General features: G+C 48.4%; 1 protein-coding gene across 1 annotated transcript in view; it reads right to left on the reverse strand.

The window, feature by feature from the left end:
* Nucleotides 1-1,350: 1,350 nt before the first annotated feature.
* MICAL2 (microtubule associated monooxygenase, calponin and LIM domain containing 2) overlaps nt 1,351-26,301 on the reverse strand; it is a 255,246-nt gene continuing 230,295 nt past the window's right edge. Inside the window, exons 33-35 of the mRNA XM_053245068.1 lie at nt 17,609-17,708; nt 13,565-13,633; nt 1,351-3,260 (exon numbers count right to left, since the gene is read on the reverse strand). Of these exons, the coding sequence (XP_053101043.1) occupies nt 13,582-13,633; nt 17,609-17,708 (152 nt within the window). The 3' untranslated portion in view covers nt 1,351-3,260; nt 13,565-13,581. The remainder of the gene's footprint in view (nt 3,261-13,564; nt 13,634-17,608; nt 17,709-26,301) is intronic.

The following is a 26,301-nucleotide window of genomic DNA, read 5'->3' on the forward strand; positions in this document are numbered from 1 at the left end:
GGGTTCGGCATCTCCTCTGGGAAGCATAGGGAGCCACACAGAGATCACCTAATTTGTAACAGGCTAGTGAGAGCCCAGAAATCCACAAAGGAACAGCAAAGCTGGGCAAAAGTGATTTTTAGAACTGAGAGAAGTTCTGATATGAAACTTGAATGAGAATTTTGGGGCTGAGAAAAGACCCCTTCCATCACAGTGAGGCACAACCCACAAGCTCTTGTGTTCATAAAAGAAACTTAGTGCCCCATGTGTTCTGGGACAGCTTAATCTATTTTATGATCTAGGGAATGTTCTGCATCTGCAACAGAGAACAGGGGAATTCCTGTGAATGCAGAACTTTGGTTCATAGCCATGGTGTCTGTTGCACCTACTGATCTAACACTCTCTAACCCTCTTCAGGTGTTTGATGAATGGGGCAATGCATGTAGTACACAGGTAGGGGTGTGTGTGTGTAATCTGCCATCTCAGCCCTACCTCCCTATGTGCATTAACTGGACTGCAGAACAAGCCCTCTGTCTGAGCAGAGATTTTTCTTGGATTCTGACTGCATAAAAGATAACATTGTGTAAACTGAAATGAAAAATCTATTGCAACTGAGAGCTTGCATTCGTTAGACAGAAAAATACAATACAATTTTAATAATCAGATTACATTCTGGGAAATGGAAGACATCATAATTCTTAAAAAGACAGGCCAATTTATACCCCATGAACTGTACTGACTCCTTCTCCCAGCCCCACCCCCCAACATATGTTGGAGAAGCAAAATTAACATAAGAAATGGAATTGTCCTTTTTATTTGCAGGTAACGGAACTAAAGATGGATGCAACTAGGATTTTGCCGCTGCTTGTCCCTTTAGTGCTGGAGGAAATGGGCAAATGAACCTTTTAACAATTTATATGCATTACTGACAGCTAAATATTTCCTAGAATGCATTATTCTGTTACTTCATTGGTCACAGACAAGTTTGGGTTGTGGCCGAGATGTCTTGAAAAATTTTGGTTAAGAATACATATCTGGATTCTGCATACAACACTGTCATGTGTGAGGAGAGCTGGTCTTGTGGTAGCAAGCATGACTTGTCCCATTAATTAAGAAGGGTCCTCCCTGGTTGCATATGAATTGGAAACTTGATGTGTGAGCACTGTAAGATATTATCCTCAGGAGACGGAACTGCTCTGAAAAGAGCAGAAGGTTCCAAGTTCCTTCCCTGGCTTCTCCAAGATAGGGCTGAGAGAGATTCCCACCTGCAACCTTGGAGAAGCCACTGCCAGTCTGTGAAGACAATACTGGGCTAGATAGACCAATGGTCTGACTCAGTATGTGGCAGCTTCCTATGTCATCAATAAGTAGTTAAATATCCACATTTGATTTTAATTATAATACATTATTAAGTTCAACAACATAGATAATGACTTACAAAGTACTACAGTTATATTGATATGATTCTCAGTATACATACATTGAGGAAAATGCATCTTTAAGTACAAGTGAGAAGTTTGGATACTATACACCTATTTTTTTAAAATTTCTGGTATACATAAAGCAGCTGTGCCTAAAAATTGTCACTAGTCTTTTTGTTACTGACCAAAACAGAATAGTAAGCCCCAAAGAATAAATATGTGTATAAGTTACCATTCTGTGTCAACACCATACAACAATTAATACATAAACCTTTTGGAACAGAACACAATTCTTTCTTCTTCTTTTTTAATGCCTTCAGAAGCATTTTCATCTTCCACAGCAGCAGAAATTAATCCAGTAACTGTAAATACTGACTCAGAGGATTCTTCGTTTTAGTTGCATTTTACAAAGGTAGATTATCTATATATTATTCATCACAACATCTAATTTAGCATTTGGCATTTAGTCAAGCATTAGAGTTTTATTCATTTAAAACTTTTGCCCTTGCACTTGCTATCATCTGGCCACAGGCAGCAGTAGCAATTCAGCACCTTTCACAATGTTAAGTCATAGTTAAACTTTTCCAGTCACATAAGACAAGCATATTCAGAAACAATCCTCTATCTTCTCCTACGTGCTCATATTGGACATTCATACAAGTATTAAAATCAATTACAAAAAAACTGTTCAGAGTAAATAGAGGACTGTAGTTTAAGAGAAAGTTTTGCAGTTGGTTGCAATCCTTTGATTCAGTGGGTTTCAATTCTTGTGTGCTCAAAATAGCAGCCCAGGTATTGATGTATAAAAGTGTTAGTTGGGAATATATTATCTTTAACAGCAGCATAAATATGGACATCTTAGCAAATACTACTATTGGACAAATGTAATGTGGCCAGTTTTTGTGTTGTTGTATGCTATATTTGAACTTATATATACACACAACTAAAATTTGCAAAATGGTGTGATGTAAGGTATACGTTTCATATTATCATATGTCTCTCATCATATTCTGTCCTTGTTTTTGGCCAAGTGCAAAAAGTGGTCCCTCTACATTTTAAGGATAATTCTTTTGCTACGTTTGAGTGGAACAAATTGCAAAACCTTTCCCACTGTATTATAAATTCATTTATAGGTACAGTAATTTCTATTTTGCACATATTCCTAGTAAATAATATCTGCTTAATGCTGCATTAACTCCTTTTCTGCTACTCACTGACTACACACATATTATTTGTAATAACAAAGACAACTTCCTCTATTACAATTACGAATATTAAAGGTTAATCTATTGCTATACTGGCAATGTTTGTTCTAAAAATCTGAACACTTTGCTTTATGACCCATCTACAAAAATAAAACATGTACAAGACTTATTAATATATATATAGAAAGATGGATGGAAAGTCCTATGGCCTCAAGAAGAACTAAAACATGAAGTTCTATGACTCGAGAACATTCAGGATTCTAATTCCAGGAAATGGAAAACAATGAACACTTCCAGTGTAATTTCCACAGTGCAAGTACATCAGATATGGCACAAAAATAACCAGATTACTCTTTTTAATGCAATAACATATGAAAAAGAGTCATTTCTATAACTTTTAATGGGAGCTACATTCCTCCCCCATGCAGTAGTGGCAGGCAATCTCTTCATAAGATTTCAGCCATAATCTTCTGTTGGTGGATCATGCTCGCCATGCTGGAAAGGCATTTGCCTGGGATGAATCTGTCCTGCTGAATCAGTTTCCCTTAGACAATATAGACTTTCTGAAGTGCCACTCTTTTTCTTTTTTCTCCAGCTTCTCCTCCTCTAAGGAGAACACAAAGTTCTCTCTTGCGTCAGCCACTTTCATGTACAACTGGTGAGTGGGGGAAAGAGAAGTTATTAGTAGAACATGGGTAAGGTATTAGCATGGCTTAAGCAAAGCTATCAGGCTTTGAGAAGAGCAATATTACCTCTGAACTATAAGATCAACTTTCAGTGAATGTCCAGTTCCATTTTGCGCAAAATGTCAATTTCCATGAGTTCTGCTTAAGTTGAACTTTCAGTAAAAAATTAGACAACTTTCAGCTAAAAAGGTGCTACCTTTAAAAAGCACCTTTAAAAAGTGGTGATCCTCTTTATTTAATGAGGGAGAGCAACTGACCCTCTGCATCCCTCTAGTGGCTGTTGTTGTCTATTTTATGTTTCTTTTTTAGTTTATGAGCCCTTTGGGGATAGGGAATCTATCTATCTATCTATCTATCTATCTATCTATCTATCTATCTATCTATCTATCTAAACTGCCTTGGGAACTTGTGTTGAAAAGCAGTATATAAATATTTGTCATATTCATATTAAAATTGTCCTATTTCTAGAAACTATCGAGAAAATATTAAGCTCACCACAGAAGCTATGTTCAACTAGATCAAAAGAAATTATCTGCACGAGTACAGAAAAATGAAAACCTATAATTGAGGTAATACAAAAGGAATAAAGGTTCTAAGACAACCAATATTCCAATAAACAAGTAAAGGTCAAGGGTTAACGCATCCTAAGAATGGTGAAGAAAGGATGGGAGGAGTTGCCAGTTCTGCAGAGAAAGCTCCATGCTGACTTTCCAAGTAGGGATGTGTACAAAGCAGCAGATGGCCAGTTCAGCCTGTGTTACAGGGTGGGTGGGTGTTACCTTTAAGGATCAGGGAGGGTGCTTTTACCCCCCTCCCCACTGAATTCTCCCCACCAGCGCGGCCTTTAAAATCACTGGTGCAAACCAGAAGTGCCCAATGCATGTGCAGATGGGGGGAGAAGTATCCTTCCCGATCCTTAAAGGTACCCCTCCACCGCACTGAACCAGCCAACCTGCTGGACCTTCTAACTAGTTTGCCGGTCTGCAAAAGGACCACCGAACCGGTTCATGCACATCCCTATTCCCAAGGTCTGGCCACCTCAGCTAGCTGAAAACAATTGCATTCATCTTGGTTGGTGATAAGCATAATAAGGTAAGTTTATGTATAACTAACTGAGTCATTGTGTCTGACCATTTTTTGTGAGTTAATAGGGCAAGTAGTTCTGGAGGGCCGAGCAATAAGTTCACTACACTTCTGCTGAGGATAATGTCCATATCCCAGTAAAGCAAAGTGAATGTCCCAAGTTAATAATTATTTCCTACATTCATAATCTCATCAAAAAGGTCATGCTTATCACTAAGACCCTTTTCAAGCTTCAAGTGGTCTGTGACATATTTAAAGGAAGAACAGTTAAAATTAATTTCCCCATTACAGTGAATGTTGGATGGCATTGCTTAGCTTAACTTTGGATTTAGAGAATGAAAGCTATGGGCAAAACTAGATGCCATTTATTTAAATTCAGTTCTGCTACTACCAATCACAGATAGAGTGGGGGCACAATTTTAAATCAAAAGGGGCAAGCAGGTAAGAAGAGTGAGAATTTCTCTGTATAATTGGATTTTCTCCCTGTACCCTCTGCCTCCAAGCCCTTTACCTCCAGGACAGCACAGTTCCAGTACTGAGCTCCACTAAAAGTGAAAGTGCCTATGGAGACAGCTTACTGCCCTGAGGAGGTAAGTTGTGGGAAAGAAAAGGGTTTTCGCACCTGCAACCTACGTACTCTGTTTGCTCTCGACATTAGAATCTAATGCCACACGACTGAGAGGAACTCTAGTTTCAGCACATAGAGCTGCCATCATGACTAGTTTGGCCTCCAGGATAGGACCCAAACAACGGGATCCGCCCCTGAGGGTTTTGGAAAGTCCCATTCGTTTCAAAAACAGTTTTTTATGGTGATGGTGGAGAAGGGTGCGGAATGCATGAACATGTGTGGTTCTTTGAATCTGGCCAGATTGTATCTACATCTGACTCCTAAGCCTGTATTAACACCAGTCAATTTCATTTATCCAGGAAACAGTGGCGTATCGGGGGAAAACGGCGCCCAGGGCGCCCCCCCACCGCCCCCTCAGCCCCCACATACCTGGCGGTGGCACGGCGCCCCCCAGGCGGTAGATTGCGGTGGTGGCGAAGATTCTGTGACGATTCGGCGGCGGGCGTGTGGTGGCAATTTGGCAGTGGCGGGCTAGGCAGTGGCGGCGGCAGGTCGCCCGAAGCGTTGGCGATGGCCCGTACTAGTAGCGAGCCGAGCGGTGGCGCGGCGGATTGCCTGCCGAGGACTAGTGCAGAGCGGCGCCGAGCCTGCCTTCTGGCCTCGCGCTGCTCTGCACTAGTCCTCGGTGGGCGATCCACTGCGCTGCCGCTCAGCCCGCTACTAGTACAGGCCATCGCCAACGCCACAGGCAACCCGCCGCCGCCTGGCCCGCCACCGCCAAATCACCGCCACACGCCCGCTGCCACACTCGGCGGGCGATCCAGGGGGTGCGGGGGGGAGCCACTTTTTGCCACCCCTACATGACCCGCCGGGATGGTGCCGGGGCACGTGCCCCCCCTGCCCCCCCTATCGTTATGCCTCTGCCAGGAAATTAATCCTATATTATTCAATTGATCTATCAGCATGACACTGTGGGTCAAATACAAATTTCTCACCATTGCTGTGGACGTATTAATATTATATGAAAAAGCCCCATGCATAATGTGGTCACATAGGCCCCATATTTTAGTCTTGATAACTACTTATCTTTGCATGGGCAGCGGTGGGGTGGGGGGACGTCTGAAAATCAACCTTTTAGAGTTGAAATTTATTATTTATTTAACTAACACATTTGTATACCACCCAAAATGCAAGTCTGCACAGTTTACAAAACAATAAAAACAACAAATAAAAAGGTTAAAACATTAGAACAATTTAAAATTTAAAACGTTAAAACTATTAAAAATGCAATTAAAACAATATCTAATTAAAAGCCTGAACAAATGAACAAATGCGTCTTGACTGCCTTTTTAAAAGTTGTAAGAGATGGGGGAGGCTTTTATTTCAGTGTTCAAAAACACTGGGGCAGCAGCTTGGGGCAGCAACAGAGAAGGCCATCCCTGAGTAGCCACCAGATGAGCCGGTGGCACCTGTGGATGAACCTCTCCAGATGATCTCAATGGGTCATGTGGTTCATAGCAAAGAAGACATTTTCTTAAATACCCAGGGCCCAAGTTGTTTAGTGCTTTATAGGTTATAACCAAAACCTTGTATTTTGCCTAGAAACCTATTGGCAGCCGTTGTAGATCTTTTAAGATAGGAGTGATATGGTCTCTCCGAGATGACCCAGAGACCACACGAACACAGGAAACTGCCTTACATTCTGGGTTATCTAGGCCAGCATTTTCTACTTCGGCAGGCAGTGGTTCACCAAAGTCTCAAGTAACTGAGATTCCTGGGACTGAACCTGGAACCTTGGGCATGCAAATCATGTGATCTCTACCACTGAGCTATAGGCTCTTTTCTTAGCAGCTGGAATACAGATAGCAACACCACAATAATTTATATCAGATAGTTTAATTTACAAAACTCTAGTAACCAGATTTTAGACAAATGATACCTTTTGGTCATCAGTTTTACAAAAAGGACAATCTACTGTTTATATGAAATTCACAAGGTGTAAACCTGGTTAATCCAGAGTGCAGCTTACTGCTTTTAGTAGAACTACTCTGGAATTAGTGGGTGGGGAGTAAGTGATACATCTGTACCTTGCCCAAGAAACCTTGGAAAATGTGTATGTTAAAGCTTAATTTGATTTCTATGCAAGTTACCCAGTGATATTTAATCACTTTGCATTTATCATGGTCAGTCTTAAGTGCCATTTTGTTGTTTCATCTCCAACAGAAACTATCTATCCTCTCTAATAAAAGCCTTGGTGTCCGTCCGTGGACACCAAGGCATGTGTCCGTGCCTCCCTCGGCCGTTCTGGGCATGCGCAGAGCGCATGCCCAGTACGGCCAAGGCAAAAATGGACACAGGGACCAGACAGCCGTCTTGGTTGCTTTGCCTGGCTGCGGAAAGGCCAGAAGCGGCTGCCGCAAAGCTGGGGAAGAGGCGGTGGGGAAAATTGACCGAGGCGGCGGCTCTGGCCCCGGGGAGACGGAGACCGGGGACAGAGCGCAGGCTGGCGGCGGCACGGAGGCGACTGCGAAGGGCCCGGCCCAGCCGCAGAGGCCGGCAGTGGAGACTGCCCGGTCGGTGACTGGGTCTCTGGAGAAAGGGCAGGGAGGGAAGGAAAGATGGAGGAGGGAGCCCGCCGGGTAAGCGGGAAAGGAAGGCGAGTGGCGGAACTCTCCCCCTACTAGCGCCCGTTATTTAAACAGGCTTGAAAACACTTGTTGAGATATAAATGCCAGAAGTTTATGTTCTTGTACTGGAAGTGACAATGAATTTAATCAATCAGTTGCTGTGCAATCTCTTTTCATTTTCACTAACTAAATAGGGTTGGAGAGCTGGTCTTGTGGTAGCAAGCATGACTTGTCCCCTTAGCTAAGCAGGGTCCGCCCTGGTTGCATATGAAAGGGAGACGAGCTGTGTGAGCACTGTAAGATATTCCCCTCAGAGGATGGAGACTCTCTGGGAAGAGCAGAGGGTTTCAAGTTCCCTCCCTGGCTTCTCCAAGATAGGGCTGAGAGAGACTCCTGCCTGCCTTGGAGAAGCCACTGCCAGTCTGTGAAGACAATATTGAGCTAGATATACCAATGGTCTGACTCAGTATATGGCAGCTTCCTATGCAGGGGGCGTATCTAGGGTAGGGCACGTGCCCTGGGCGCCACTTGAAGGGGGGTGCAAATTCTTAAAATTATTTTTTTTAAAAAATGCCCCCCAAAACAAAATGGCCACTGCACATGCTAAAATGGCCTCTGTGAGGCCCTAGGCCAGGGATGGGGAACCTTGGCACTCCTGCAGATGTTGGCCTACAATTCCCATAATCGCTAGCTATTGGACTCTGTTGCTGGGGATTATGGGAGTTGTAGTCCAAAAACAGCTGGAGTGCCAAGGTTCCCCATCCCTGCCCTAGGCCATGCCAGGCCTCGTGGAGGCCATTTGAGCATGCGCGGTGGCCATTTTGTTTTCAGCAGACCAATTATTTAAAAAAATGGCCACAGCACATGCTCAGATGGTCTCTGCGAGGCCCTAGAGGACAGCGGTGGGAGGGGTAACCTTTGCAGATGCCCCCCCCCCCACAGCCTATAGGAAGTGGCCCAAAGGGGCTACAGGTTAAAAAAAATAATTTAATATAATATAAGTCACTGTACACATATTCAGTTTGGCACTATGTACAGAGAATCAGGACTTGTGAATACTGAGCTGAAGCTTATGAGCTAGGATTGTATTCATTTGCTCTTACTTTGCTTCTTATGATAAGTGAGTTAAATGTGGTGTCTTAATAATATGGCTATTAATGGTGAGTTTGTCTTTGACTCAGTGTGAAATCTTTAGTATTAAGGCCACTGGGAGTTTCTTGCTCTCTCTCTCTCATTTTAACTGTCTTTCTGAAATACTAGAATATATTCCAAGCAGTGACACAGTTTGCTCTGCATATCCTTTAATAATTTTCAGAGTATCTGGGAAAAGTCAAATTCTCCATTTATTTTTAAAACTTATGTAATAGTGATGCTACAATGCATAGTAGAGAATTAGACAGGCACTTCTCTTTAGTTTTCCAGGTACACGTCCAAATAGTATTTGGGTATTTCATGAGCCCCAGCATACTGAAATTTGTAGTTTTCAAGCATTTTTTGGTCTGGCTATGTCCACTGCTAAATAGTTTTTGAAATTTTAAAAGATTAACGAGCTTGACTTATATTTTTCAGCTGATATTATAGTAAAGATATCTAAAAGAGATGTTTGGACAGGGGGCGCAATTTCAGTGCTTGCCCTAGGCGCTATTTCCCTAGATACACCTCTGTTCCTATGTTCCTATGACCAACCTGGCTGCCACATTCTGGACCAATTGCAGTTTTTGGAATACGTACAAAGGTAGGTCCACAAAGAGAGCATTGCAGTAATCAAGTCTGGAGGTGACCAGCAGATGTTCTACTGTTCTGAGGTCATATATCTCAAGAAATGGACGCAGTTGGCATATCAGCGAAAGCTGATAAAAGGCACTGCCTCAACAAAGGTGTGAGTCCAAATGCACCCCCAGACTATGTACCTGTTCCTTCTGAGGAAGTGTGACCCCATCCAGAACTGGCAGATATGGAGTTCTGACCCCGCACAATAAATACCCCTGTAGTATCTGGATTCAGCCTCAGCTTGTTATCTATCATCCAGACCATCACTGCCTCCAGGCAGGCATTTAGGGAGGTTATGCCTTCTATTGATGATGTTGACATGGAAAAAAAGATTTGGGTGTCATCAGCATACTGATAAAACCCTGCATCAAATCTCCTGATGATCTCTCCCAGCGGTTTCATGTAGATGTTAAACAACACCGGAGACAATATGGAGCCCTGAGGGACGCTATACTGAAGTTCAGTTATTGAAGAACAACAGTCCCCGAAGGACACCATCTGGAATCTACCTGAGACGTAGGAGTGGAACCACTGCAAAGCAGTGCCTCCCACCCCCAACCCAGACACTCCAGAAGACACCCCAACCTCAGACGCTCCAGAAGGATACTATGGTCAACAGTATTGAAAGCCGCTGAGAGGTCCAATGATCTCTACTAGGCCTTCTACAACAACCTCCCTACCAGACAGTATTAGCCATGTCAGAGGGTCAAGAGTAGGGGTGTGCATTTTGGAATTTTCTTTTTTCGATTTGTATCCGAATCGAAACATCTCCATTTGGTTTTGTACCCAAATTTTCTGAATCCGAATCAACCCTGTTTTGTTTTGTAGCCAAATTTTCCAAATCCGAATCTATTTGGATTTTTAAAAAGGGTCCCAGGGCAAAAAGAGTGGGTAGTGGTGGTAGTGTCCAATGGGTGGAAGCTACCACCCAAATTTCAAAGGAATTAGGCAAAGGGCTGATTTTTTTGGTGAACTTTTTTTTAAGTTTACACATCTTTAAGAATTTTCCCATAGGGAATAATGGGGATTCCAGCAAATGTATCGCTTCAAATCAAGGGGAAAGGGATGACCCAGAGCAGAGTGTGGTGGGTGGTAGTGCCCAATGGGGGCAAGGAAACTTCCAGAATTATTTCAAAGGAATTGGGCAAAGGGCTGATCTTTTGTGGTTTGTTGACGTTTACGTGTCTTTAAGATTTCTCCCATAGAGAATAATGGAGGTTTCAGCAGCCCCATAATTCCACTTGGGGGGCACTGGGGTTGCCCAGAGTGAGGGGTTGTGTAGTGCACATAGGGTGCCAACCACCCCCATACCCACAAGCCTGTGGGGTACTGGGTTTTGTTGTTTCTGAGGTGTTCATTGTAGATTCTCTGGTAGCATATGAGATTTTCAGTGAAAAACAAGAATCCACTCTCATATGCTACCAGAGAATCTACACTCAGAACACCACAGAAACAGCAGAACCCAGCACCCCATGGGTTAGCAACCCTTCCCCTGGCCAATGTGGGGTCAGTAAAGAGTGGGAAGAAGCAAAAGAGCCAATGCAGAACAAGGAGGGAATTGTCAGCAGGTCAGCCCATGATTTAGGTCACTGATCAGAAGGCTGGAAGGGTGGGAAATTCAAAGAGATGTCAAACACAAAATGGAGACTGACTCAGAGATCACCACAAAATGGAGATCCGAAACAACAAAACGTTTTGTAGCTGAAACAGGGATGTTTTGTTTTGTATACAAAACTTTTGGATCTGGAAAATGAGTGTATTGTTTTGTCTACAAAACACCCGAAACAGGCTGTTTTGGGTACAAAACGTTTTGTATCTGAAACGTTTCACACATCCCTAGTCAAGAGAACAGGTGGTAGGCTGCATCGCTCCAAGTAGCTTGTCCACATCCTCATGAGTCACAAAGTGAAACTGATTCAGCCTGACCACATAAGAGGAGTCGCTGGACACCTCCGATTCAGATACTGCAGTGATTGTGGGGTCTAAATCCAAGCTGGCCCCAAACTTATCCACAAAAATCTCATTAAACATGTTACAGCAGGTAATAGATGGTTCCAAATTCAATTCAAGGGAGAAGGGGCACTCACTATTCCTCTCACAACCCTGAACAACTCCGCTGGACGTGAACTTGCGAACACAATACAGGCTGAAAAGAATTGCTTCTTTATTGCCGTATTGCCAAAGCATAGATCTTCAGATGTGCTCTATGTTGTAATCTGTCGGATTTGAGTTGTCTTCCTCCACTTGCACTCCAGTCATCTACCTTGCCGCTTCAGCCTCCGTAGTTCTTCTGTATACCAAGGGGCCAATTTTGAAGCTGGTTGGAGAGGATGCTTAGGAGCGATCATGTCTACTGCCCTGGTAAGCTTGCTGTTCTAATTCTCCACCAGGGCATCAACAGGATCACCAGCAGAGCCAACACTAAATCCCAACAAGGCAGAGGCGTAACTATAGGGGGGGCAGGAGGGGCACGTGCCCCGGGTGCCATCTTTTCTGGTCACGTGGGGGGCGCCGCCATGACCAAATTTTTTAAAATTTTTAAAATTTTTTTTGTTAATACAAATGTTTCCTGCTCAGTGCAGCAGCGCTGCAGCAGTCAAGGGAGCGCGCCGGTGCCCCCTTCCCCACGAGCGGTCCCTTCCACGCCTCCTGCGCCCCCCCCCCATTGCTTTGCTGGCGCCTGGCAGCCAGTCATTGGCCTGGCTTGGCGGCGGCAGCGGGCGCTTGTGAGGAAAAACCTAAGTATAATGTAGTATGTGGGGGGGGGCGGCAGCGGGGGGCACGGTGGGGGGGCGCCATTTCAGTGCTTGCCCCGGGTGCCGTTTTCCCTTGTTACGCCTCTGCAACAAAGCTTTTTGGAACCCTATTGGATCCAATAACCTTCTTGGGCAGATCATTCTAATGAGCCCCTTGACCCTGTGAAGGTGGGGTGTGACTGTGAGTCCAACCTTAACCAGATGGTGGTCTGTCCATGACAATGGGTTAATCACAGGAGTCCCCACCCATGGAACACGACCCTGATTAGAGTGAAAGACTAGATCAAGAGTGTGACTAGCAATGCGCATCGGTCCCGAGACCCCTTGGGATAGGCCCATCGTTGTCATGGCTGCTATGAACTCCTGAGCCACCCCAGACAAATTGGTCCCAAAGTGGACATTGAAGTCCCCCAGAACCACAAGCCTGGGGGACCAACACCAACCGCAAGACCAAGTCCACCAGCTCAGTTAGGGACTTCATTGGGTAGCAGGGTGATTGGTACACCAACAGAAGTCCCAGTCTATCCCTGGTCCCCAAGCTTAGGTACACACATTCAATGTGGTCAGACACTTCAGGGATCCTGCTCAGGGAGAGTTCAGATTTCGTTCAGACTTATATACCACAGCCACTCCACCTCCCCGCTCACGTCCCCACACCTGGTCTTGAACAGAGTACCCTGGAGAGAGAATCTGGGACCAGACTGGGCCACCAACCTACCCCAACCAAGTCTCTGTAATATATACCAGGTCTGCCCCTTCATCCAGAATCCAATCATTACTGGTTTCAGAATTATTCTGGACAGACCTGGCATTACAAAGGAGCAGGGTGAGGGTCTGTGGGAGGTTGGCACTGCTCCCCAAGGTTGAGAAGCTGGCAGGACAGCCGGAAGGAGGAATAACTAATAGATTTCTGACTTCCCTTCCCCTGTAATGACTTGCTGACCAGCTAACTTTACTGAAATGACAGATCTATTCATCTCCATTTATTCCATTTCTTTTTAATGAATAAAATCACATAATGAAGTTCTAAAAGTTCCATCCTGGTTATTCAGAAGAAATCAAAATTCTTCACACAGTCTGGATTTAGATGTTGGGACTTTTAGGGCCAAGTTGGAGTTACACCAAAAAAGAAGTTTAATACACGGTGTAAACATTTTGAGCCCACTTTTCTGTACATACAAATACAAGTATCCTACAGACATTTGGTTGGCTAATCCATTGCTGCTGCCTCCTCCTCATGGTGAATAAGACACCTTACAGCTACTTGCCTGAGACAAGAGCAGGCTGCAGCCATTGAAGTCTCTCTCTCCCAGCAGTTGAATCTTCTCCCATCTCAGGCAAGCAACTGTGGAGTGCTTCATTCCCCATGCGGTGGTCAAGAAGGTGGTGAAACAGCAGCAACAGGCTTACCTACACACATATATTTTGCGCCATGGCTCACAACACAATTAGTTCAGCAGTTTGCTTACCATCAGCAGCCGTTCTCTCAGTTGTATTCCAGTCGGGTTTGATGATCCTCTAGCTCCAGCTCTTTGGCTCTAAGCACATGAAGAATCCAGGGGTCAGTTGTGACAACCAGCAATCCTTAAATATTATAGAAAAAGTAGTTCGAGGCCTTTGTCTCAGGCCAGGCCCTATGCCTAAGCCCTATTGATTCCCCTATGTGTACCACACATAAAAAGTAGATTTCAATATCTGATCAATTGCAGGGTTTCAAAAATGTACTGTAAACACATAAAGAACAGCTTATGAGCCTGAAAAGAAGAGGAGCCACTCCACACATAATGTGGTGGAAGTAAATACCATGGACACAGACCAGGCTCACCCATAAAGAGGCTGCTCTAGATACCTGACCAATCAACGTATTTCAGATGGATGTACCTCAAAGGGTTGTACATTACATTCCCCCCCCCCAACCTCTATACATACATCTTGGAATCTTTAATTTTGCGGACCACTTCACAGGTTGGTTCCCAAAATCTACAAAACCCCACTCCTTGTATATCTAAGTTACCTGCCTTGACCCCTGCCAAAATTGAACTGTGAAGTGTGATATGCAAATTCATCTGCAGCAAACACTTCACAAGTTAAAATAACAACAACAATTTGTTATCTGAATTATTTGTATTGGGCACCACAAAGCTTTCTACAATATTCCTATTCTACAGTTTTGGAGAAATGAGAAAAGGGACTTAGTCAGTCATAATTAATGTAATTCGGATGTTTAGAAGTGGTGGGATGAATGCAGTAAACCTGTACCTTCACTTAACTCTTCTAGTGTAATATTTTAAGAGTAATCATTTTTTATTACTCTTAATCATTCATTCAGACAGCAATTTCTGATTCCTTGGTAGTAACAGGGCAATAATACACTAAGACCATGCACATGACTGTGCAAGTGGTGCAGAATGCAGGTGGTGGGGAGCCAGGGTTGGAACCACCTTCCCCCCACACAAGCAGGCAGCTACTTTTCAGTGCACCATTGCACACCCACATGATCTGCGCTCCTCCTGGCAGAAGGCTGGAGAATTGCTAGAGGCCAGGACAACAATTCCCGGCCTCCAGGACTCCCTAAATGCATTGTGTGAGAATTTAGAGATGCCCCTGTGAATCAGGTAGGGGTGTGCACGGAACCGCGGAGCTGCGGTCCGGCACTGGGGTGGGGGGTTCCATTAAGGGCGGGGGGGGGGGCTTTACTAACCCCTCCCGCGCTTTCCACACACTGCCGCCGTAATTATTGAAGAAATTGCTCCTCCGATGGCTGTTCCTATTTTAAAAAATGGCTGCCCCCTTGAAGCCCTGGCCCCCTGCTGCTGCCTTGAAGCCCCCTCCCACCCCCTTAAATCTCGCCCCGGGCCCTTAAATCATGCCCCGATAACATTAAGAGGCGGGCAGCGGGGAGATGTCCTCCCGCCCCCTTCCCTGCTAGGCTGCAAAAGACTTTAGGAAGGCTTCTGCGCGCGCACGCGCAGAAGCCTTCCTAAAGTCTTTTGCAGCCTAGCAGGGAAGGGGGCGGGAGGACATCTCCCTGCCGCCCGTTTCCCTGCCGGTCTGCAAAAGTACTTTTACTTTTGCAAAGAACTTTGCAAAGAAGAAACAGTTCTTTGCAAAGTTCTTTGCAAAAGTAAAAGTACTTTTGCAGACCGGCAGGGAAACGGGCGGCAGGGAGATGTCCTCCCGCTCCCTTCCCTGCTAGGCTGCAAAAGTACTTTTACTTTTGCAAAGAAGAAACAGTTCTTTGCAAAGTTCTTTGCAAAAGTAAAAGTACTTTTGCAGACCGGCAGGGAAACGGGCGGCAGGGAGATGTCCTCCCGCTCCCTTCCCTGCTAGGCTGCAAAAGTACTTTTACTTTTGCAAAGAAGAAACAGTTCTTTGCAAAGTTCTTTGCAAAAGTAAAAGTACTTTTGCAGACCGGCAGGGAAACGGGCGGCAGGGAGATGTCCTCCCGCCCCCTTCCCTGCTAGGCTGCAAAAGACTTTAGGAAGGCTTCTGCGCGTGCGCGCGCAGAAGCCTTCCTAAAGTCTTTTGCAGCCTAGCAGGGAAGGGGGCGGGAGGACATCTCCCCGCCGCCCGCCTCTTAATGTTATCGGAGCATGATTTAAGGGCCCGGGGCGAGATTTAAGGGGGTGGGAGGGGGCTTCAAGGCAGCAGCAGGGGGCCAGGGCTTCAAGGGGGCAGCCATTTTTTAAAATAGGAACAGCCATCGGAGGAGCAATTTCTTCAATAATTACGGCGGCAGTGTGTGAAAAGCACGGGAGGGGTAAGTAAAGCCCCCCCCCCGCCCTTAATGGAAGCCCCCAAACTCCCCACCCGAACCAAAACCACCCAGTGACCGGACCGGTCTGGAGGCCTTTAGAATGGCCTCCGAACCGGTCTGTGCACATTCCTAGAATCAGGCACGTGCACACAACCCTGGCTCCAGGATTAAAAGTCGGGCCAGGCTGGGTGGGAGTGCCGGGCCTGGAAACATGACCGGCGCTCCACACAAACAGCCTAGCCCAGGCTGGGCTGCCCTAGCCTTGGTAAGGCTGCTCGTGAAAACAGCCTTACTCACTATTATTCAGACTCAATCACTCCTGAGTAGTCTGATTGAGATTAAGTAGGGTAATTTAGCAGTAGTAATGATGAGTCACTTAGTCTGGATGTCAGCCACTATCTCGTCACAAGAAAGTAGTAACAGCTCATTGAAATAAAAACTCTCTCTCTTTTAGGGGCACAATTCATGCAATTTGACTGAATCCAGCTAAAATCAATGGGTCGACCAGTGACACAATAGCTCCATGCAGATATTATTCAAGTGGGTACAGTATACCCAGGTATTTGAGTCTGGAGGAACGGAAGCACACTCACTAGCCATACCCCTCGCACCAGTATACTCTGTAGCCATGCCCCCTGCTCTCCCCATGTTCATTCAGTACTTGTCTGCAGTGGCAAGCAGTGAACTTTTTCTCCTGTAATTTGGAATGCTAGGTACCCAGCAATATGGTGGACAATAATGAGCTAGATGGACTACTCGGCATAAGGCAGCTTCCTCTGCTCCAGTCTCCATGAGTCTATTTGTGTATTTAATTAGAACAAGAACTTACATACAAAAGCTTGGAGTGGATCAAAGGGAAGAATTTGGCATCACACACCAGGTTTGTATCTATTTAGGAAATCACTATCTATCAGCATCTTAACTAAAGTTTAGGAACAGATTAGTAGGTATTGAACTGCAGAATGACCTAGCTGCCCTGAGGGCTTCCAAGTCCACTCCTTTGGCTACCATGCCTTAGCGAGCTGAGGTGTTATTCTCAGAGAAGGGTTTTATTACATTTATATACCACTTTTCCTCCAGGGAAGAAAAGGCAATACCCTGTGCTGTGCACAGAGTTTCCCACCCAGGTGGTTCATGACAGCACAAGAAGTACCCTCAAGATGCATTTTCTTCCTCACACCAACTCAAACCTGCAGAACTATTTTTTAAAGGCCCCTTCACATCAGAGCTGTGTGTTTATAGGACAGTGAGACAGCCTCTGGAATAATCTCTAAATGATGTATTTGCACACAACGTTGCAACAAATTGCAAAATGTGTATGTGCAGGGCAGAGGGGACTTTGGGTTTTCTTTCTTTTTTTAAGATGCTCATCTAGCACTTTCACCAATTTGTCTTCCAATGGATTAAGTGCCTAAAGATTCATTAGGATTCATCATAGGAACACATATTCTCCACAAGAAGCAGTGCTCGTAATAACTTTTGCTCACTGAAAATATATGTTCAAAACAGATTGTCACTTTTGGGTGCATTTATTGTAAAACACTTCCAGCTGTAAATGACAATAAGGTAAAAAGTAGCAACTCTCTCTGTCTCGATACACTAATGGTGATATGCTATGCAAAGCATAATGCAGCAATTTAGTTCAATAATGATATCTGAATGCATCAGGAAGAATATCTTGTGCCTGGAACATGAGTCTGTTCTCTCAATCTCTTAAATTTTTACCAATAATAGCAAACTGTGAGTCCTTTCTTACATGATCAAGAGTTCAGATTCATAGCGCATTAATGTATTCTTCTCCAATACCAGCTCAAACCATTCATGTAACAGTCGAGTTTCATCTTGTATGCTTGGATCTGTTTAAGAGATATATGAAAAATAAATGCTCAAGATTGTGTTTTTTTCTCCATAACACTGCCATATCTGAGAAGTCACACCACAAAGACTGAAGTGAAGTTTGCAAAAGTTTTTCCATTATAAAGTATGAAAGACATTAGATATGCTGCTCTAATTTGTAGGATATTTTGATTTAATTTGATTTAGCATTTATATGCTTCTTTTCCAACAAAGCTGAAGTTAAAGCATCACATAGCAACAACACCACATTCAAAACACAACATGATGCAATTTCAGTCAATGTAATATGTCCATATGCATAATATCAAAACATAATAGCCCACCAGTAATGTAGAAAATTCATTAAAACAATTCATATGGTTTAATACAGAAACATTGCTCAAAAGATAATTTATCATAAAAATCATTGCTGGCCCACTATGAGGAAGGAAGAAGCGTTCCCCACTATATGGGGAAGGAAGAAGACTTCCACCCTGGCAGAGCAGCTGGAGAGCAGCTGCAGCCCTGCTCATGGGGAGGGGCAAGCTATTTTAGCTTCTATTCCTGCAAAACCCCTTCTCACTTCCAGGAATATGTCCCTGAGGATCATTCAGCCCTCTGGAACATATTTCTAGGATCAAAAGGATTTTTGCAGGGAGAGGAGAGAAAATCACTTCCCCCTCCCCATGCATAGGGCCACAGAATAATCTTTCAGTGCAGCTACTTAGGGATGTGCGGTTCGGTCCGGATCCGGACCGGTTCATCCCGAACCGGTCCGGATCCGGCGGCTCGATCCCGGACCGAATCGGGCCCTTCCGGGACCAAGCCGGACCGAATTCGAGCCGGTTCGGTACCGAACCGGCTCGGGTTTCCCGAACCGGTTCGGGAATGAAATTGAGTCTCTGAGTGTCTCTTTAAAGTTCCAAGTGTGTCCTCCATTTTGTGTCTCCTTCCCGAAACTTTTGCTCCTCCTTGCATCCATTTTGTGATGCTATTTCCAGGCATTGTATTGGCTGCGCTATTGATCCTTGATTGGCCAGAATGAGTCCTTTGGTCTGGTAGGCTGCTTGGCTGTTGCACTGTTGAGAGCTGGCACCCTGTTGGCCGTGGGGGGAGTGCAAAGGTGGGGGCTCCCAAAGGAGGGAATTTCAAACCTATATAAACCCAAGCCTCTTCTCTGGAAACTTCTCTTGGCTGCAGTTGTGGGATCATCTCTGAGACCTGCTTGCCCTTTGCTGGCTGCTCTGGTGTCTCTGTGAGTCCTGACTGTGTCCTGTGTCTCTCTGTGTGTGCTCTAATCCTTTGTCCACCTGCCCTTTGTGACTCTCTGTGTGTCTCCTCTCTCTGTCTGTCTCTTGTCTGTATACTGTGTGTTACTTCACTTTACTTTCTTCTTAATTTCCCCCAATTTTCCCTGTTCCTTGTCTGTCTGCTTTTCTCCCCCCCTCCCCCCCCTTTCCCTTCTCATCCTTTGGGCCTACCCTCCCCCTCCCCCACTCCCACCCACTGCATCCTCATTGCTTTAAAACTTCTTCCATTAATTATTGCTCTTTGTCCTGCCTTGTTTTTGTCCAACTTTTTGATTTTCACATTGCATTGCATTGGTTTCATTTATATATTGCTTGCTGGTTTTGCTTAAATTGTACCATTTTGTTTGTTTCTGCTGACTGCTGCTGCCCTGCGAGTTGGTTCCCTGAATCCCTCCCCCCCACCCCCAGAGGATTCTGTTGTTGTTTCTTGTTGTCCCATATAATCAGTTTTGGTTCCCTGCTCCCAACTTGCCCCTCCAAGTCCAACCACACCCCACCCCAACCCCACCCCATCCAGCCTTCTCCCAAGTTTGCTGCTGCCAAACAGAGTCCAGTTTTCTTTGCTTGCAGTTCCACTTATTCATTTGCTATTATTAATTTGCAGCAATTGTGGTTTCATTGTCTCTGTTCACTTAGTGGCCCCCCTCAGAGTCTGTGTTTGGTTCCCCCTCCCCACACCCCCACACCCAAGTTTTTTCTGCTGGTTAGAGTCTTTCTTTTCATTTTTTTTTAAACTTCTGGCTTGTGTTCTCTTGATATATATTGCTTTATATATTTTGCTACCCTCCTCCTCCTCCCCCCCCTGCCTGCCCCCCCCACCCTCCCTCCTCCCAGACCCTAGCCCAGGCCCAGCTCCTCCCCCAACCACCCCATCCAGCCTAATCGCTGCTGCTGCCCGAGTTGTTCCAGTTTCTCCTTTGCTGTTTGTTGTTGCCCCCTCCCCTTCCCCCCAACACCCCTCTGCCACACACTAGCCCCCAACCACACACACCCTCTCTGCTCCCCCCACCCCACCTCTTTTTCTCCTTGCCCCTGACTCTCTCCACTTACCCCAGGCCCCCTACCACACACTAGCCCCCAACCACACACACCCTCTCTGCTCCCCCACCCCACCTCTTTTTCTCCTTGCCCCTGACTCTCTCCACTTACCCCAGGCCCCCTGCCACACACTAGCCCCCAACCACACACACCCTCTCTGCTCCCCCCACCCCACCTCTTTTTCTCCTTGCCCCTGACTCTCTCCACTTACCCCAGGCCCCCTACCACACACTAGCCCCCAACCACACACACCCTCTCTGCTCCCCCCACCCCAACCCTTTTTTCTCCTTGCCCCTGACTCTCTCCACTTACCCCAGGCCCCCTGCCACACACTAGCCCCCAACCACACACACCCTCTCTGCTCCCCCACCCCACCTCTTTTTCTCCTTGCCCCTGACTCTCTCCACTTACCCCAGGCCCCCTACCACACACTAGCCCCCAACCACACACACCCTCTCTGCTCCCCCCACCCCACCTCTTTTTCTCCTTGCCCCTGACTCTCTCCACTTACCCCAGGCCCCCTGCCACACACTAGCCCCCAACCACACACACCCTCTCTGCTCCCCCCACCCCACCTCTTTTTCTCCTTGCCCCTGACTCTCTCCACTTACCCCAGGCCCCCTACCACACACTAGCCCCCAACCACACATACCCTCTCTGCTCCCCCCACCCCACCTCTTTTTCTCCTTGCCCCCGACTCTCTCCACTTACCCCAGGCCCCCTGCCACACACTAGCCCCCAACCACACACACCCTCTCTGCTCCCCCCACCCCACCTCTTTTTCTCCTTGCCCCTGACTCTCTCCACTTACCCCAGGCCCCCTGCCACACACTAGCCCCCAACCACACACACCCTCTCTGCTCCCCCCACCTCTTTGGACCGCTGCTACTGCTGTGTCCTCCCCCCACACCTGAATCCCCCCTCCCTGCTGCGCTGCGCTCCTCCTCTCTCCTCTTTCTCTCTATCATCTCTCTTTCTCCTCTCTCTCTCTTTCTTTTCTCTCTCTCTCCTCTCTTTCTCTTTGTCCCTGCCCCCCCTCTTTTCTCTATCTCTTAGTCTTTTCTCTCTCTGCTCCCCTTCACTTTCCACCTCCTCTCCCACAGCTGCAGCCGCACACAGTAGCCTACCCACCTGGCGGCTGCCATCGGTTTTTTTTTCCTTTTTATAGTTTTTGGTTGATTTTGTCTCTGCTTGGGGGTGAGTTGAGCGACACAAATAGTGTTGTCTCCTCACTTCTGCCCCTCCATCGTTGTTGAACTACCCCGGTTGCCTGTGTGCCTCGTGCGGCCGCCCTGCTGTGTCCCAGCCCAGGGTGGCTGGCTGGCGGCGGCGAATCCGTGACCAGCAGTGAGCGGCAGGAGAAGGACCGGAAGAAGAGGGGTTAGTGCGTGTGCGATTGTGCACCTTTTGTTGCCCCCATTCTCTCCCTAGCTGGCGGTTTTAAATAGGGACACCCCTATTCTGAAATGCATTTGGGTGTGGGGAGGAGGGAGGGATCCTTGGAGAGGAGATGTACTGTTGTAACTTGTGTCTTCATGCCCATGCCCAATAAAGAAATTGCTGCTGTGTGTTGCGTTGCATTGCATGCGTCTTGCAGGTGGTTTTTGAACAGGTGCCTTCCAGAGTGCTTCCTTGCCTCTGGGGCAGTCTGAGTGGGGTCCTGGGTTCTGATGTGATGCTGCCACTACATGCTGGGCCCATGCCATGCCAGAGTGCTTCCTTGCCTCTGGGGCAGTCTGAGTGGGGTCCTGGCTGGGCTCTGATGCTGCCACTACATGCTGGGCCAATACACACGTATGATGATGATCATGATGTTCACTCCATGAGGCTGCCATCAAGTGTTTGCTGCTGCTTGCTTGCCATGGCATTGGGCAGGCAGAGTCACAGAGTGGGTGGGTTCAACCTCTGTGTTGGTGTGACTGGGTTCTGGTTTTGGTTGTGTGCAATTTAGAGTCACTAAATAGGCTGCATTGAGTTTGATGCTCCCCCCACAGGAGCATTACTTGAGAACCACCCCCCAGAACCCACACTTTGTGTTCCAGTTCACTAAATAAGGGTTTCCTCCTTTGATCTGCAGGTTCCCAAGCGTTGACTGCATCCCTCCCCCACCCCCGGTAGGTGCTGTGCCCTCCCCCCATCCACTCTCCCCCCCAAAAAAGTTAAAAACTTGCCACCCACACCACAACTACTCCACCCAACTGCCCGTGCCACCCTCCCACACCGGGGTTCCACCCTTTAACCCCCTATTTTTGAAAAAAAAAACCCTCCCAGACCCATCTCCCCAATTGGCTTGGTGGTTGACTCCCAAATTCAAAAAGGACACCCTCCCCCTCACTTCGATTGGCTTCCCCCCCCCATATCAAAAAGTCTTCCTTTCCCCCCAATTGGCTTCCTTTTTTGAAAACAAACTCCCCCCCCCGCCGCCTCCAAATCAGCTGCCTTTTTTTTGGCCCCTAAGCCCCTCCAAATTATTTTTTTGACCCTGTCTGGCCTTCCTCCTAAAGTCTCCCTCCTTCTGACCTAGCAGCATGTCTGAGCGCCGTGTGGCGGGCAGGGCTCGCTCAAGGCTGGCAGGCAGAGGTGGGAGAGGCCAGGTGCGGGGTGCGCCTGCGGCACGGGGAGGGAGAGGACGCGGGGAGCCTGAGGACACCCCAGTTCTCCCCATTGGAGAATTCTTTGCTCCGGCCCCATCTTTGGTGCGCAGAATTCAGTTCCCCACGCCTGCTGCCGCCAATCGCGGCAGAGGCAGAGGCACCGTTAGGGCTGTGGCGGGTCCCTCCTCGCCGGCGGCACCAGGTGCTGCTGAGCTACCGCCAGTTGTTGAGGTGGAGGAGACTGTGGAGTTGGAAGAGCAGGTAGAGGGCGGTGAGGACCGTGCGGCTGGCAGCGATGCAGCCAGGTTCTCCCTCCCTCTGGGGCCCCTTCCCCCTATCCTTTCGCCGCTCAGTGGGCCCCCCCTCGTGAAGCCCGACACTCTGGTGGGGAGCGGTCTGGCGAGGTGGTGGAGGAGAGGCCTGCCTCTCCGATGCCAGTTCAGCCGGGCCCTTCCTCCGCTGTGGAGGGCGGAAGGGGCGGGTTGGGTGGCAGCAGTGGGCAGGCAGCGGCGGCCGCCCCCCCCAGGACTGCAGCCACCCTGCGAGAAACGGCCTAGGACGGCGCCCAGGGCGCAGGAGGCCAAGGGCAGTGGTGCATGGGTGCATTTTGAGGTCCCTCAAGATGACCCATTCCACGCCCGCTGTGTCCACTGCAGGATGCTTGTCAGCCGTGGAAGGGACCCTGCGCACCTGGGTACGACGCCTATGTGGAGACACCTAGAGCGTCACCACCCAGGTCTCAGGGGACAGGCTAGCAGCGCTAGTGCGCCTTGTGCATCTGCCACTAGGGCGGGCAGCGGCAGTGTGCCAGCCAGTAGGCAGGCTACACTGCCCGTCCAGCGGTGGACGCAGTCCTCGGGCAGCCAGCGTATTGTTCGCGTGGACCATCATCACCTCACCCGCCTCATAGGGGAGATGATTTCCACCGATGACCAGCCGTTTCAGGTGGTCGAGAACAACGGCTTCCGCCGGATTCTCCAATACCTGGCTCCCGAATACGTCATCCCCTCAAGGACCACGTTCAGCCGGAACGTGGTCCCCTCCCTGTACCGCTGGTGCAGGGAGCTCGTGTCGGCCGAGCTGCGTGCAGCTCCGGCCGGGACAAGCGTGCATTTCACGACTGACCTCTGGACCAGTGTCAGTGGGATGCACGCTTCTTTCCTGGCCCTCACTGCCCACTGGTGGGGACCGGAGAGTGAGGGGACCTCCGCGGGCGATGCTTCCGGGTCCGGCGCGGCTCCCGCTGCACTACGGCACAGGTGGGCCGTCCTGCACGTGGAGACGATGGACACGAGGCACACCGCGGAGGAGGTGGCGGCCGTACTCGACCGCCAGATAGAGGAGTGGATTGGCGGGTGTCCACACCTCTCCCGCGGCTTCATTGTCACCGACAATGGAGCCAACGTTACTGCCGCTGTCGAGACAGTCATGGACTGTGTGAACATACGGTGTATGGCACACATGCTCCATCTGACCGTCAGGGACGCCCTTGGCCTTAAGGAGCTGAAGGCGTCCCAGAAGAAGGGGGCCCGCCCCATCCCAGCTGCTGTTGCTGCCACGGCCACGCTTGTGGATAAGTCCCGCAAGCTGGCCGCCCACTTCCACCGCAGCGAGAAGTCCAGGAGACTGCTTCGCCAGAAGCAGGATGACCTTGGCCTTCCTCGCCATCTCAACCCTACGGATGTGGAGACGCGGTGGAACTCCACCTTCCTCCTGTTCCAGCGCCTGTTGGAGCAGGAGAGAGCCCTTGTCGCCCTGGCGAGGGACGAGTCCTTGGATGTCTGCGACTTCTCGAACGCAGAGTGGAAGCAGATGTCCGAGGCGGTGTCGGCACTCGAGCCCTTCCAGCTTGCCACGAAGGGCTTGTGTGGCGACACCACTCCCTTGAGCCAGGCGCTGCCCACAGCTGTTGGTCTCGAGAAGCTGATGGGTGGACTCCATATCTCTCTGACCACGCCAGAGGGTCGTGCTCTGGCTGGGAGGCTGAGGTCTGGGGTTGACAAGCGGCTCGTTGATGTGCTGGGAGACAGGGAGGAGTATGTCCTCGCTTGTCTCTGTCACCCAGCCCTCAAGGGCAATGCCGTGAGTGCCGACGACTTGCCCAGGTGGAAGGGCATCCTGGTCGAGAAGGTTAGGGAGGAGGAGGCCGCTAGGGCCCGCAGAGACCAGGGTGTTGGTAGTGGTGCGGGGGCAGCCCTCGCGGCCCAACCCACACCCAGCAGCAGCATGGGCGGCCAGCCGGCGTCAGCTTCCCCTTCCCCTCCCTCTTCCCAGTCCAGCAGCGCGGCATCCCAGGCGGCGCCATCGCAGCAGCCATTTGCTACCGACTCGAGATCCGCCCAGTGGTTTCAGCGGTTCTGCTATGGCGCCATGCCTGGTATGCGGGAGGCTCGACCTGCCAGGCCCCCCTCCAGTGCTGAGCAATGCGTTGCGCAGTACTTGGAGGAGCCTGTGGAGGGAGACGGCGTGGACTGCGCACAGTTCTGGGCGAGCCGCCGCCAAGTCTGGCCGGACCTGGCGGTGGTGGCTGTGCGCCTCCTCTCCTGCCCCCCAACCAGTGTCCAGAGCGAGCGGGTGTTTTCACGTGCCGGGGACGTGGTGACACCCTCTCGCTCCCGCTTGGACCCTGGTCTGGTGGAGCAGCTGGTCTTCCTTAAGGTGAACCTCCCCCTGTTGGGCTACCCCAAGCTGCAGTTTGAGCCGGGCGAGTGATTACCGTGGCTTGCCCCATGGTTGGTCACCTGCCTGGCTCGACCTCTGTGCTTATCCCTACCCTCCCCCCTTCCACCTCTAGCTGAGCTGACGTGACAGATGCTGAGCCGTGCCAGCCAGTCGCAGCGTGTAGTGTGCCCTCACAGAGATGCAGTTGTAGTAGTAGTTGTAGTGCTGCGACTGGCCAGATGTTTACAATGCCCACGCCCACCTAAAAAGAAACCCAATGCTGACCAGCACAGGCCCCTTATCTATCCACCTGTCAGCATTTGGGGACCTGGCGTGGGCACGGCACACCCCCCCCCCCAAAGTAGCACAGCCCACGGAGTACTAGACTTAGCGGCAGCGGCGGGTATACGTTCTAAAATGCAGTGTAGATATGTAAATACTGTATGTAAATAAACATGTAAATAATTTTTTCTTTAAAAACCCCATGTCAAAATCAAGCCTCAAAATTATGCAAAAGAAAGAAAAAAAGGTGACAAAGGGAGAACAAAATGATGAATGCCAAATGAATTGATTTTATTGAAAATGTTACCAGAAATCATGTGTGGGGGGCTTGGTTTACATGGAGAAAATGATTGGGTGATTTTTTCAAATGAAACGAATGAATTATTATCATCTTATGTTCATCTTGATTGTGGTCACTGTTGATGTTGGCTGATGGCAAAAAACCCAAAACCATCAGAATAGCAATGAACTGGCTGCCAACACAACATATTGATTGATAACTGTGCAGGGGGGGAATTGGGTCTGTGTGTGTGTGTGTGTGGTGCAGGCTCAGTCTGTCTCTTCCTGTTGTGTGTCTGTCTGTCTGTCTGTCTGTGTGAATGGATGCCTAGCACTGTCTATGTGTGTGGATGCTTTCTGTGTGTAGTGTGGTGTGTGTCTGTCTACATGTTTTTTTTCCTCCCCCCCCATGCCTCCCTCCATCCTTCCCCTCTCATCCTCTCCCCTTC

The sequence above is a fragment of the Hemicordylus capensis genome, chromosome 1, assembly GCF_027244095.1.
Source record: "Hemicordylus capensis ecotype Gifberg chromosome 1, rHemCap1.1.pri, whole genome shotgun sequence".
NCBI lineage: Eukaryota > Metazoa > Chordata > Lepidosauria > Squamata > Cordylidae > Hemicordylus > Hemicordylus capensis.